Below are 14567 nucleotides of genomic sequence, written 5' to 3' on the forward strand. Positions count from 1 at the left end.
TTGAGGAGAAGCAAGGTTGTGTTGCGGGGGCGTCTCATCATCAGCGTAAAAAAGTCGGGGGGGAAATTAGGATCAGTTTTGTATATGGACGCCGGGTAGTGTAGGCAAATGGACACACACACACACACACACACACACACACACACACACACACACAATGATTTACAGGAGGTGTTTTATTTTCTGAGAAAGTCATTTGCTTTTTCATAATTTACCGGTAGAGTTGCTACACCCATGATGATTAAACGTGTCTGTCTGTCCTCCAGCGTGGAATTTTTTTTTGTTGAAGTGTCATGGGAATTTATGTCATAATTCTGTAATTGTCTTTTGAACAAGGCTGAAAGTAGGATGGCGTATTCACCGAAAGTAGTTTTACGTTTAAAAGGCTTCTACTGCTTTTTATGAATCGGGTCTTAGTGTCAGCCAAAATATTTCATTGAATGGCTTTTACGATGTCAACCAAAATATTTCATTAAATGGCTTTTACAATGTCAGCCAAAATATTTCATTAAATGGCTTTTACGATGTCAACTAAACTATTTCATTAAATGGCTTTTGTGATGTCAAATAAATCATTTCATTAAATGGCTGGCATAGTGTCAGGTGAAGTATTTGATTAAATGGCCATATATAGTATGTGAGTACTGTTCGGAAAATGTGCGTTTGAAAAATCTCCAGGCCATTCTTAAATCTCCCGCAAGATCGATTTTATGGATTCTGGTGCGTGAAATATAACGGCAATTATGAAACTGGAGGGAATCGTCGCAAAAATATTAAACACATCCCGACCAATGAGATCTTCAGGACTCCCAGACAGGAATTTTAATCCGGGAGGAAGAGAAAGATTACATCCTTTTTTTTGTGATTTATGCCGTGACATACTGTTGGGAATGTGAAAAATAGCGAGAGAAACCTATTAACAGTGGCGAAGTATGCGGCAGAGAGAGAGAGAGAGAGAGAGAGAGAGAGAGAGAGAGAGAGAGAGAGAGAGAGAGAGAGAGAAGCCATTGGTGTCGTAGTGCATGAAGTTGTTGGCGGGAAGTCAGGTCGTGACGCGGTTCGGGCGCTATGTCTGTTCTCTTCTCCTTACATTGTTCTCTCTCTCTCTCTCTCTCTCTCTCTCTCTCTCTCTCTCTCTCTCTCTCTCTCTCTCTCTCTCTTATCTCAAATAGAGAACACGGAACAGCTCTACTACCACCCGTGTCTTCACACCCACCTCCCTCTACTTAGGGCCCTAAGAACTACGGAGCCACCAGAGTATGCCGCTATGTGTGTGTGTGTGTGTGTGTGTGTGTGTGCGTGCGTGCGTCTATAATACACAACAAAGGAAATTATGTCTCCCAGGAAACGGGGAAATCGCACAGTTCCTCGAGTGAATCCTGTAGCCTCCCCTCCCTCCCTCCCTCCTCCTCCGACCTCTGCGAGTTGGCTCGGTTGACCAATGACGCGATGGGACGGCGCCGGGCGCGGGCGCTCATTGGCCGGTGGTGTTCCCGCCCAGCACAGGTGCAACAAAGACAAGTGAATATGCGGCCAAACGCATAGCTTTTAGGCGTTTGGTGTTACACTGCTGGAGAGAGAGAGAGAGAGAGAGAGAGAGAGAGAGAGAGAGAGAGAGAGAGAGAGAGAGAGAGAGAGAGAGAGAGAGACTCTTCGGATAAAACGATCGGTGTGGTTTTCGGCGACGTTGTAAATCACTGTTATGAAACAGTGATTTCGTTAAGAGACGTTTACCGTTAAGAGCGTCGTGCGTCATGAAGACCCCCCAAGATTTGCCGATGTATTTATGGTCCCCACAGGTTCGCCAAGACCTACTTAACCGTTAATGATGGGGTGGGGGGGGGGGGTGATGTCATCATTAACTTAGTGTTTATTATCCGTACCGGACCGTAAGTAAGTTACACGTGACGTAACACACAGTGGGGGATGGAGTGGAGGCGTACCTTCCCCCCCCCTCCCCTGGCCGCATCCTGATGTATGTCTGTCTGTGTCGGCCAAGGTCCGCCCTCCCCCTGGGTATGTCTCTTTGGGGAGGGGCGGGATGGGGATGATGGTGGCCTCTGCCCGTCCAGGTCCAGGGCGGCCAGACAGGGAGTTCGCCCTGATACATTCTAGACCTCCTCCCTACCCTGGCATGTGATCGCCGGGGTAGGGGCGGCGGTGGCCACGGTACTGCTACCGTGTCTCCCTTCCTTCCCCTCCCCACTTCCCCAACGCAGCTCCCTAGCCCTGTACACGGGGCAAGACGTCATAACGATGGAGGGGAAAACGGGAGGTGGTGGTGGTGATAGGCAAGTTTTCCCTGGAGTTTGGCCATGAACCTGTGGTGTCCTCCACGCCACCACCACATACCTCCCTCCCGCCTCTCACGCCCAGGCACACACTCTGACACACACACACACACACACACACACACACACACACACACACACACACACACACCTTCACGCCCACGCTACGCTACAATCCCACACGGCTTGGAACCACAAGGCGTCCGCATGTCTAGCCAGCACACTGTCATCTCAGTTAGTGACTTATACTCACCTTTCCTCCTCCCACAGTCCCCATTGCCACTTATTAGCGTGTCACCTTCGATATCACTTTGATCAGTACGTACGCTCTCATGCTCATCTTCATCTTCACACTCGGCGTCGTGTAAATTTTTTCCTCTTTTGTCTGTCATGTCAAATTGATCATCGCCACCACCTCTGCCCTCACCCTGACCTTCAGGCATATTAATTACCCCTCATCTTCATCGTCCCTTCGAGGTAGATGCCTGACTCATATTCCCCCCCCCCCATCCCTCCCCCCTTTGACTGGCCATTTACCATGAAAGTTAGCTGGGGCAGAGTTGCCCCAGGGGATTTTGTTCCTAAGGGCCGCCTGGCTACTGGACGGCAGGGGCGGTGATGGGAGGGCTACCCTACTGCCGGGCTCAAGATTGCTACAGAAGTCACATGTATCATAGTTAAATTTTTCATTTAATTTACCTGTCTCTCGTTTAGAACTTTCGAAAGCAGACAGATCTTCGAACTTGAGCTGGAAGTTGCCATGTCTCGCTGAGTAGCACGAACAGGAAGTAAACACTGCATGTCTCTCGTTACATTTTCTTTTCTTCTTCCCCCCCCCCCCTCCCTGCTTTACATGTTTACAGAAGAATGCGATATTATTCTTACAACGGTTAGAGGAATTCCTGTTCTGTTTTGCGCACGCCGTCTAGACACCTGTTGCTTCGCGGGCAAGAACTGTGCTCGACGAGGAGACGACGACTCTCGCGTCGAGCTTCAATACCTCGGGGTGAGGAAGAACAGATCTCGTTGTGTTGTTTCTTCACAGATGTTGCGATTGTGCTGTAGCTTCCGTCTGCCTGCTAGGGTCTGTACGATGAGTATATTTCACGTCGTTCTGTTTTTTTTTTTTTTTTTTTTTTTTTTTGTCCCCTCTGATGACGTACGATCGCTGGGAGTCAGTCAGTTTGGTCCCGGAATGCAGCCAGCTCCCGTGAGCCACTCCCAGCGTCGTGTTGACTTGGGGGAGGACCAGGACGCTTGTCATCCACCGTGGCATTTGCTCACCTTGGCCGTCTACCTCAACATTGCCTCTCCTCAATATATTTTCTTGGAAGGCATTTTGGTATTGCATCCCCTGGTTTATCGACTAGTTCTTACACAGTTTAACTTTATTTATTTGTTGTTCTCTCTCTCTCTCTAACCTCCTTTGGAAGTGTAATGGCCTGGCCTCTGACCTGATCTTTTAAGGAGAGGTCGAAGGCGAGGCCATGATACCCAAGAGTTGTACGGCCGTGACCTTCGTCACTCTGCCGAGCTTAGCTTAGCATAACTTAGCTTGAGAACTCTTATCTCATTCGTTCATCTGATACTTGTAATATCCAGAGTGTGGGTAGAGTTGTTGTTCAGCGATGTTTGTTAGTGTGTTGTCTTTTGATTGGTTTACTAGATGTGGTGGATGTTCCCACGAATTCCCGTGGTGTGGGTTTACACGTGTGTCTGTGTGGTGGTGTCCTTTTCCTGTCGTGTCTGGGTGACGTGTTGCCATAGGTTTCCTGTAGTGTCTGGCTGACGTGATGCCTCGTCTCCAGTACATCGAGTGACATAGATGTGGACGTGTGTGTCGGCGAAACCGCTGCCCTTCCTGTAGCGTCTTCACAGACTTGTTGACCCGTCCACAGTAGCTCCTAATGATAAACGCAACCTTACCTGGATGTGGGACGAATATAGAGGCACTGGGTGGTGTCGAAGTTTTAAGCTGGATGGATGCTACACCCAGCTATCAACTCCATCCTCCTACAGTTTCGATCTTTCTCGATAAATTCCCAGTATTTAATCTCTGGATACACCACTGAGGGTGTTAGTCGCGTGTCAGCTAGTGTAGTAGGTCCTCCTACTGGCGAGGCAGCCACCATCGTGTTGTGGGTCTGGAGAGAATGGCCCCTGTCGATGGCTGCATGAACTTAATAGGTATGGAAGGGAAGCACATTCCGGATGAGGGAAGGTTGGGTTGGTTTGTGAATGACTGAAAGAATTGGGGTAAAACGATAAAAAGAAGCCACAGTAAACAGCAATGAGACTCCAGTGAGTTTCAGCTCTCCGAAGACAGCATCCTTTTCTGTCGTATCAGATATTACTTTCTCCAGCTTCTCTGTATCTTACATTCTGCTAGCATCATACAGAAACAACGTGTATATACGTCCATGTCAGATGGGATTCCCCCCTCAGTGTTATTATGTTAAACAGAGATTCACTCTGTTGTTTTCATGGGTGTTTAGATGTTGTGTTTGTGAGCCTTGTTCCGTTGTGTAAGGTGTGTGTGTGTGTGTGTGTGTATGAGTGTGTGCTGTTGACTGAGGTGGGATGGGAGGTATGGGTAACTTTGGTGGTGGTGCCGACGAAGGACGCAGTCAGCAGCGCAGCAAGCAACCATGTGCCCGGGCAGGAAGTTGGGAGGGTAATGCCTCGCTTGCACCCTCCTCCTACTCCTCCTCATCCTCCTCCTCCAAGGCTTCCTTGCAAACCCGGGATGTTTGTGGGTCTCCAGGGGAACCGATCGCCCAATCTCCAGTCGTGGTTTTATTGTTCGCTGTGCCTGGTTTAGCTACCTCCCGGGGGTGTCACCGTCAACACAGGCAGTAGGACCTTAAGTTACAGGAAGTGCTGGTTGGGTGGTTAGCCTGGCTGGAGACCTTTTTCCCCTGGGCAAAATAAACAAACCGTCGAAAGCCTTCCCCCATGATTAATCAGATTCTTGGGGGAGCCGAACACAGACCGCAGAGTTGCGCAGTTTGTGAGGGGGAGGGGAGTGGAAGGGGGGTAGGTCACAACAGTGTGTCGACACGAGTCACGTTGTGCTGGACACCGACAACAAGCCAGCCCGGGCTACTGCTGACCCGGCCGTGTATCACCACCGCTGCGGGCTGAGGTCAGCATGGGGTCACCTGTAATTCCACCTTCGAGGGTCAGCATCAACGGTATACGACTTCCACTGTGCTGGGCTAAGTGCTCTGTATTTATTCCCGCTGAGGTGATGATTCATGGCCAGTGACCTGAGGCTCTGTTAATGGTATAACGGGGCTCATTGAGTCACGTACCAGGTCAGGTCAAGGTCAGGTCAAGATGACGCACCCTCCCTCGGGGGTTGAGACGGGATCTTGATAATGAGACAAATATAGAGCTACGTATAGGGCATGTATCCTTACCATTGTGTGTAGAATTACTTGGCTGTAAGCATTTACAGGTACTTTGGCTGTATGTATCTGTAGATACTTAAACATATATCTTTAGATACTGATTGTATTTGCTGGGATTTTTCAGTATGTCTGTAGTTACTTTGGCGTACAGAACATCTGTAATCGGTGACGTCAGGAATGATAAAGCTGAGGAGTCATGAGTTGAAGACATCTTACCGAAGACAAAATATATATAGAATTCCTCCATTCAGAGAGTAACATTGATCTTGAATCATTACCCACCAGTCTGTCGTTAGTGGTGGAAAAGTAGTTTTTATCAAAGGGTGATGAGGGTAGACTAAACCTGAACTTACATAAGAGAGCAAGACTTAATAAATGATTTCCAGAAGTGTTAGCAATATTTATGCAGATTTTTATACCGCACCTGCATCTTTAAGGCAGTGTTTTCCAGGGAACCCAACAACCAACACGTAATATTTTCTGGAACCCCCGATCTTCTCCGTCCATTCTTTTCCCCCCGTCTTTTTTCTTCAAAACATAATTTGATAGCTTCATAAGCAGCATTGCGGCCGCTAATTATTAGCTGTACTCAAGCTTAAAAAAAAAAAAAAGATGCTCCGTTTATAAATTTTGAACCACGGGGCGTCCATGATTTTGTTTTTAGTTTTTGGTAATTGCGGAACTTCGCGGGACCCGTGAAGAATGCTTGCGGGACCCGCGAAGGATGCTTGCGGGACCCGTGCAGGATGCTTGCGGGACGCCTGTGTTCCAGGGAACCCCCTGGTGAATGACATCGAGCTAGAGACGACACATTTATTGGGTGCCGGTCTGAGTACGTCATTATACGGTGGATATAAATTCGCCACAGAGGAGGATGACAGAAATGATGCCTGACCTCAGAAATCTCTCCTTCACGAGAGAGACTAAAGGAAATTACATTCGCATTCCATGTGAAGACGGAGAGTTGAAGCGCGGTATGCTAGCTGTGTGCCAGTGGGTGACTAGGGCTAAATAAAGTGGATATCAATAGAATCCTTAGAATATCCAGTCGATAAAGAACTCGCACTAATTATAACCTACTTGATGAATATAGATTTCGTAAGAATACCCCGAGGACCGACCGCGATATCTCCTTTTCCACGGAACGGCAAAGGTTTAGGAATTTTTTTTCTACGTTCGTCTTCGTGTCTACTTATAGCCTCTCTACCAAGAAGAGCCAGGTCTACAGGCCCCTGTGGAGCTCTCGATGAATTTCTTCATTTTTTCATATTCTGTATTTAATCTTCACCCAAGATGGCCCGTACCATTTCTGTACGGGCAGAGAGGACAAAGATTGATAGGGGAAGCAACGGTTATTGATGGGTGGAATAAGTTGCCTCGTTAGAATATTATGTTCACAGGACGAAGAAAGCTACTGTGGCGCGCATGGGTCACCAGGCCTCAGGACAGTTAAGCCTTCCCTTCCTTTGTTCTTACGTGTATGTGGCGGGTTTATATCCAGAGGTGCCATGACTGTACCTGTAGATACTTGGTCGTACAGTATATCTACAGATACTCGGTGGATTTTATCTAGAGATACTTGGACCATATCTGTAGGTACAATGACTGTATTATATATCTGTGGATTCTCGGCGATGTATAACTAGAGGCGCAAGGCCCTGTAGCCGTAGGTGTACGTGTCTGTGTGTACCTGCCGGCACTTGGCTGGAGGCTCCTCTCTCGATACTTGGCTGGGGGGCGCCCAGAAAGCAGCCTGCCAGGAGCACCGCTGAGATAACGCGGCCCTTCCGATGCGTACGTGGATAGAGAGAGAGAGAGAGAGAGAGAGAGAGAGAGAGAGAGAGAGAGAGAGAGAGATGGGTTATGAATAATATTTTGCATGTACTTCCAGGCCCAGGGGTTTCCTTCTGTTTATTGAGGCTCCTGCAGCGCTCAGGGAGCTGGCCACGTCCGCCAGTCGGTACCATAACACATCATCATCTCTCACACGAAAGCCGCTTTTTCCGCCCCGAACTTAAGTAACGTTTCACTTGTACTTTTAACCGTACTTAACCAAACCCACTTCTTGATCAGGTTAAGCATAACCAGGCAGAACCCGTTCTTGCACGTGACCGCACCCAGCTTAACTTAAAGATCAGTCGAGCCACAGCCGAAGCTTACTTAGCTTTACGTATAGAGTTAAAAATCTTAACAAAATAAATCTCAAGCTTACTAGAAGCATTTTGCGCGCCGTCGCTGGAGAACTCTGCCAAGAATCCTTAGAGGCATTCTGTTCCCATGATTTCTCCTGATGGAAGCGAGTGTGTTTATGCGAAAGGCTGCGTGGTATTTAGTGTCTGGGATGGGTGGGGGGCGGGGGGCAGACGGAGCTAAGGGTGTTGTGTGGTGGTGGTGTCCCAGGCGTCGGGGGTGCTTGAACCACGTGTCCGGTATGTACCCAGGTGTCCCAGAGTGAGCGTCATGAGAACGGTCCAGGCGGACTGAAGGAGAGGACAAAGCCATCCTAGGAAATGCGTGTGGTATGTCATGATGGCGGGGGTCTGCTTCCCGTGGTACTGATGAAGACGTGATTTGCGGCTGTGGTTTAAAAGATGTTCAGGATGTGCTCTCTCTCTCTCTCTCTCTCTCTCTCTCTCTCTCTCTCTCTCTCTCTCTCTCTCTCTCTCTCTCTCTCTCTCTCTTACACAGAGTGAAGTGCTACATAGAGCCTCTTAGTTAACACACACACACACACACACACACACACACACACACACACACACACACACACACACACACAAAAGAGGCTGGGCCCCATAAGTGTAAAACTCCCGCTCCGCACAGTACAAATAGGTAATTACACGCGCTGAGTTACGAGCGGGTGAATGTAGACAGCGTACAGGGGTTTTAAAACAGTTGTATGTGAGTGTGGAGAAAGTTTAAGGGAATGAGGGGGTCCCCCGCACGAGTGCCGAACTCCTCCCCCCCCCTTACCCGCACAGTACAAATTACACAACTTGTGTCCAGTGTGCTCAACGAATGTCTCACGTGGACATACGCTTCCACGCACATAATCAACTCTTTTAACCATTTCAAGGCGACGGTAATTTACGTCTTGAGCACCAAAGCACGACCCTTGGGTATGATATGGCCTGTTTCTTTGACTTGACCCTAGAGGTCAGATCAGAGGCCAGGGTTGACAGGTCAGAGGCCAGGCTCAGCCATACGACACGAGGTCGTATCGTCGTGTTCAGAGGTCGCAATGGCGTGCTCAAATATCGTAATGTGCTCAGAGATCGTAACGTGCTTAAGGATCGTGGTACCCGTCTTGCTCAAAGGTGGGGGTTGATATTTCGCTCTACACACAACCCGAACTGTCGAGTCAGACTGACGTCTCCCATCTGGAATTTGAGGTGATATGAGCGCTCCGCAGTGTTGCCCAAGACCCCACCGAAACCGTGCGTACCGAGTGTGTGTGTGGTTGTGTGTGTGTGTGTGATGAAGTCGCGATTTTGCAAGGGTGCGCCTCCGACAACACTGGCGAGCTGCGGCTGACAGTGGAGATTAACTGTTGTCATGTCTAATGGCTGTTCACGATCCGGGGTCATTGAGCGATCGGCTGAATTCCTGTCATCGAGTCGCTCTGTCTTCGCAAGTCGGTCCAATCACGAAAGTGGTTCGGTCATGAAATGATTCGAGTATCACGTGGTTCGATCACTAATATATATATATATATATATATATATATATATATATATATATATATATATATATATATATATATATATTAATGCATGTATAGATATTAGCGTCGTTATTGTGTTTCTTAAGGAACTATATTGAACGCAGGATATGTGATATTGGATATATTGATCGGCTTTGACTCCGAACTTCGCATTCATATTTGTTTACGTTCATACAACATCACGTTTTCTAATTTTTCGAAGTATTTGCTCTTTTGTTTTAGACATTTTTCTTTTGTGAAGTTACTCATTATATTTAACTTATCTAATGCCAGCTGGAGAGAGGGAGGGTGTTCTTTCGTTGGTGTCTCTCCAATTTGGTGTCTGGCAAGTAGGGAGGGAGGGAGAGGAGGAGGTCACTGGAGGGTTAGGGCTGGCTGCGGGATTCCTGGTCGTGTTTACAAGCAGGGCGAACCAATTACCTCTCCACCCGGTCAGCTGATCTCGCCTCGACTCGGGCTCGCGTCCGCTGATCGCAGCGACAAACAGCCTCCTCGCCCCCATCGGTCGATTGTTTGCGTTTACCCCCGGCTCTCCGTTTTGACCTCTAGCCGACTTGTGCAGGGCAGCACGCTCCCGCCGGGGCACGCCAGGGCTGTGCTGAGGTGGCGATGGGCTCTTCCGTTGCACGTAGACCTCCAAGATTCAGCTTGCGCTCGACGGGTGGCGGACGGGTTTAGCCCTCACGAGCCCCGTCGTCGACGCCGCCGCCGCTTCGCTTACGACGAGGGGCGATTCTGCTGCCCTTACCGCACTGGCAAGGCTGGGGAGGGGGACCAAGCAACATGTGTAAGGGCGGAAAGGGGTGGATGAAGAAGGGTAAAGAGTTGGTGAAGGGGTAAAGGGCTTCATAGGGCCTTATTATTCCCCTACATTCGAGATGCCTGGTGCAGATATGAATTTTTGGTGAGCCGATACCGGATAACAATGATGATAATAATGATGATGATGATGATGATAATGATAATGACAGTGATACGTTTTGCTATTTTGGGTTTAGATAAATTTGCGTCACAATTCATGGCACACAGACACACCTGATGAATTAATGTTATTTCGCGTGTCCCGGATGCTTCTATATTGGAACGTAATTTTCCTGTTTTCTCTTTTAAGGAAAATTTTGAAATTAGTCGTGATTGCCAGATGTGGTATGCAAAGATGGCGCATGCTCACCAGCTGAGGTAGGTAGGCAGATAGGCAAGTAGGTGGTGGCTTCTGTTGTCACCATCTGGAGCATTCAGGTGGTTGAAGCGAGAGATGAAGGGGGGATGGGGTAGGGGGGAGAGTGCCGTTACATTGTGGGGAGAGGGGGGGGCGGGGAGGTCTGAGGGCGTGGCTATGACGTAAGCCGGGGGGTACCAGAAGGCCAGGGGGTTGTGGTAGGGGTCGTCCTACCCGCCCGCCTGCCTGCCTCTCTCTTTAGGGCACGACTGGCGTTACCTAACCTTGCCCCTCTCCACCCACCCCTTCCAGCCTCCCCTTGTTGCTACCATCTTCACCAGCCTCCCTCTTGTCATCTTCATCAGCGGTGGTCACTATCACGCCTTCACCAGCCTCCCTCGTGTCATCTTCATCAACGGTGGTCACTATCACGCCTTCACCAGCCTCCCTCCGTCATCTTCATCAGCGGAGTCACCTTCTCATCTTCACCAGCCTCCCTCTGTCATCTTCATCGCTATCTCATCTTCCCTCATTCGCTTTTTTTTTTTCTCTCTATTTCCTACCATTAACCTGCCATTGTTATTATCAGCCTTTACGTTATTATGTTTCCTCACTTTCATTAGCAGTCAGGGGTTATGATAATTTTGAATGATGATATACCAAGCTTATCATCTCAAGTTACTCCTTATTATCATTTTGTATATCTGAATTATCATTTACCCCTTTTACTGTATGTGACTTTTATCATCCGTGATTGTATCGAGTTATCATTCCAACTTAACTCGTGTGATTATCGTGATGAATTATCATTTCCCCCTTGATTATATGTGACGTTTTGTTATCATCCATGTGTATTTAACAATTATCATTCCTACGTGACTAATGTGATTATCGTAGCGAATTATCGAGACTTTAGGTCATCCCTGTATAATTCAAAGGAGTGCCTAATTATTAGGAATTATTATCCCGAAAGATATCATTGGTTATTATCCTTTGTCCGCGCGCTGATATTTTTTTTTATCTCATGGTCCCCCCAAAGGTCCTTGACCCCTTGAGTACGACCCATGAGAACGGAGGTCCAGACCCCACAAGCACGACTGGTCATGTCAGGGGCCAGACCCCCATTTTACCCAGAGGTCGTACCATCGTGCACGAGGGTCGTACCGTCTTACACAAGGGGGGGGGGGGTGATTATCCGCCTCTCCCCCAGCCTCCCCCCCACTCCCCTTAGGCAGCCACGACGGGTAAGCCAAGAATGTCTGCTATTTCTCCTCCTCCTCCTCCCCCCACTTTTTTTTTTCTCTCTTTTTTTGATGTAGCTGAAGTAGAAATCAAACAAGTGTGTTTACCAGTAACCTTGACACAAGAGCAAGGCATACCAAACATCGGGGTTGGGGGGGGGCGGTTTTCGTCCGGGGTCCTTTCGCGCTCTATCAACGCCGATGGCGAAGCAGCGACCGTTGGTATGACGTCACGCTCTCCAGGTCGTTGAAGAACTTGCCTCGTTTTTTTTTCTTTATACACATTATCTGTATCGCAATATTTCTCCTTCATTGTCCTGTGATTAATTTTTCTTCTCTCATTGCAGGTAAGCAGCTCGAGCGAAGTGTAGGGTGGTGTGGACGTGGCTTCGGTGAGTACAGTAGTATGTGTATATATATATATATATATATATATATATATATATATATATATATATATATATATATATATATGTGTGTGTGTGTGTGTGTGTGTGTGTGTGTGTGTGTGTGTATCTTTTTGGCATTTTGAAGTAACTGTCTCGCGGGGAATGTGTCCCTATGTGGAGGCCGATGCGCCTTCATGGCCGCCGCTCCATCCTTGCGTCGTAAGGATATAACGCGGGTGTTTAGTTTCCTCATAGCAACAGGTCGTCGGGATGCAGATGGAGGAGGGAAGGGAGGGATGTCTCTGTCTCTCGTATGGAAGACACCATTTATGATGATATTACGCTAGACCTTAACTGCCGAGGATATGAATCTCTTGTGTTGTGAACTCGGGAGTTCACACACGTTCATAGAACTGGGATGTTGTTGTTGTTTTTTTTTAAGTGTATGTTTAAAACATCACGTAACTGTCCATGGTCCTGACGATGCTTATTACGTTTCGAATATTTGTGTTGGCGGGCGTCCTGCGGATGGGTTTGTTCCCTCCGTACCCCGGGCTCAGGCTCAGATCTTGGCCCAACCCCCGTCGGCCACCTCTTATACAACCTCCCTAAACCCCCTCCCCCTCCCTCTCCCCCTCCCCCTTCGTTAACTTGTGTCTTCCTCCCGGAGACGGTTTCACCATTAGTTCTGCCCACCTCACCTCCCTTGTCTCCCCTTTTTTGGGAGACAGCCACCGCTGCCGCCGATCGCCCCAGTCTCACCCATTACTCCCATCCTCCCCCTTCCCCTATACCCCCCCCTTGTTGTATTGTTTCCACCCCCTTAGCTTGTTCTGTATAGCCTGATGGAGGGTTTAGCTTTAGAGTATGAACCGTTCCTCCCTCCTCTTTTTTATTTATGAAGAACACCTCACACCCACTACCCCTTCACTCCTTCCTGCAGTACCTCACGACCAGCCTTTCCCACACCGTTTGACCGGGAGCAGCGGAGGTTCTCGGCTGTGTGTACCCCCAGCAGGGAGACGGTAAGGGCGTGCCCCCCTCCCTCTTCCTCTCCTCCCCCCGCCCCCCTGGTGTGTGTGGCCAGCCCGCCAGCTGTCATGGGGGCGGGCAAGGTTAGGTTAGGCTGGGAGGGCTATACCTCGTCGTCCTCCTCCTCCTCCTGCCCGCGACCTTCAGCCCTCAATTAGTGACCGTGGGAGAGTGGGCCAGGTGGAGGAGGCGTCAGGTGCACACTCTTTGTGTCCCACCTCCACTGACTCCCTTTAGGGGGGCGGGAGGGGCAGTTGTCTAGCTGGACAGTAAGTAGGAGGGAAATGAATGGTGGGTTGTATGGAGGACGCGTAGGAAGGGCTAGTTACCGGGTTGGGGCCCACTCGTAGGGGGGAGCGCCTCGCTCTTGCTAAGGGAGGGCTGGCGGTAGACGGTGCGAGGTATTAGTGGAAGCCAGCGTTGTTTACCCGGCGATGACGACGACGTGTGGCTACCACGTCGTGTGTTTACCCCTCGTCTGCAAGGGCCTCCCTCTCTTCTCCTCCCCACGACTGCCTTCCCACCCACCGGTACCAAGGTATTTTTATGATGGTCCAGACTGTAATGAATGGTGTCCTGTTAACGCCGCACCGCACCTGTTGCGCCGCCGTCGCCACCACTCGCCTCGCGCCCCCGGGGTGTCCAGGGTCCAGGCCGGTCCCCTCTCTCCCGGCCGTCGCCTGGAACAAAAGAAGGAGGCCGGGAGGGAAGGGTACGCGCGCCTCCGTCCGTCCGTCCGTCCGTCACGGAGACCATCCCTCCCTTCCTTACCACACGACCCCTTGGGCCAGGTACGTCCAGCAACAGGAGTCTCCCTACCTCTCGGAGGGTACGTCCAGCCACAGGGCGGCGCGGCGTCTGCTTCGCTAGGCGACGACGCTCCTGTTACCGAGAAAGTCCTTAAAAGGACAACGGTGGCTCCTGGCCTCGTCTGGTGCTAGGAAGGGACTCATCCTACCACCACCACCAGGCTGTCTGCCTCATCTTACTCCACCACCAGACCATCGAAGCTTTTATGACCGTGATAATCATCATCGACGGGACGAGCCGATTTGTCACTATCCGTAACCTTTGCCGTCATATTAATCACCCTCCTACGGCTAACTTTTGAGTGTACGTTGATCCCGATGATTTAACATCACAGATGAAACTTAACTATGGGATTGTATGTACTGAAGTGATAGTCTCACCTCCTGTCATGAAAGAGGGGAGGGGAAATTCGACTTCGTATCGTGGAAATGGTACTTAAGGTGGCGGCGAAGTCGAGGTCGGGGTAGTGATTACCGTGCGACGCAGGTCGTCACGACCGACGACGTGC

At 49.5% G+C, this 14567-nt stretch overlaps 1 protein-coding gene across 12 annotated transcripts in view; it reads left to right on the top strand.

The window, feature by feature from the left end:
- Positions 1-14567, top strand: part of Eip74EF (Ecdysone-induced protein E74) — a 630411-nt gene that overhangs the window by 519787 nt on the left and 96057 nt on the right. For 7 of the 12 annotated variants that reach the window (XM_071660155.1, XM_071660166.1, XM_071660224.1 and 4 more), the window contains one exon: positions 12176-12220. The exons of the other annotated variants lie outside the window; for them this stretch is intronic. In XM_071660155.1, the coding sequence (XP_071516256.1) occupies positions 12176-12220 (45 nt within the window). The remainder of the gene's footprint in view (positions 1-12175; positions 12221-14567) is intronic. 12 annotated transcript variants of the gene reach the window in all.

The sequence above is a fragment of the Panulirus ornatus genome, chromosome 5 (assembly GCF_036320965.1).
Source record: "Panulirus ornatus isolate Po-2019 chromosome 5, ASM3632096v1, whole genome shotgun sequence".
NCBI lineage: Eukaryota > Metazoa > Arthropoda > Malacostraca > Decapoda > Palinuridae > Panulirus > Panulirus ornatus.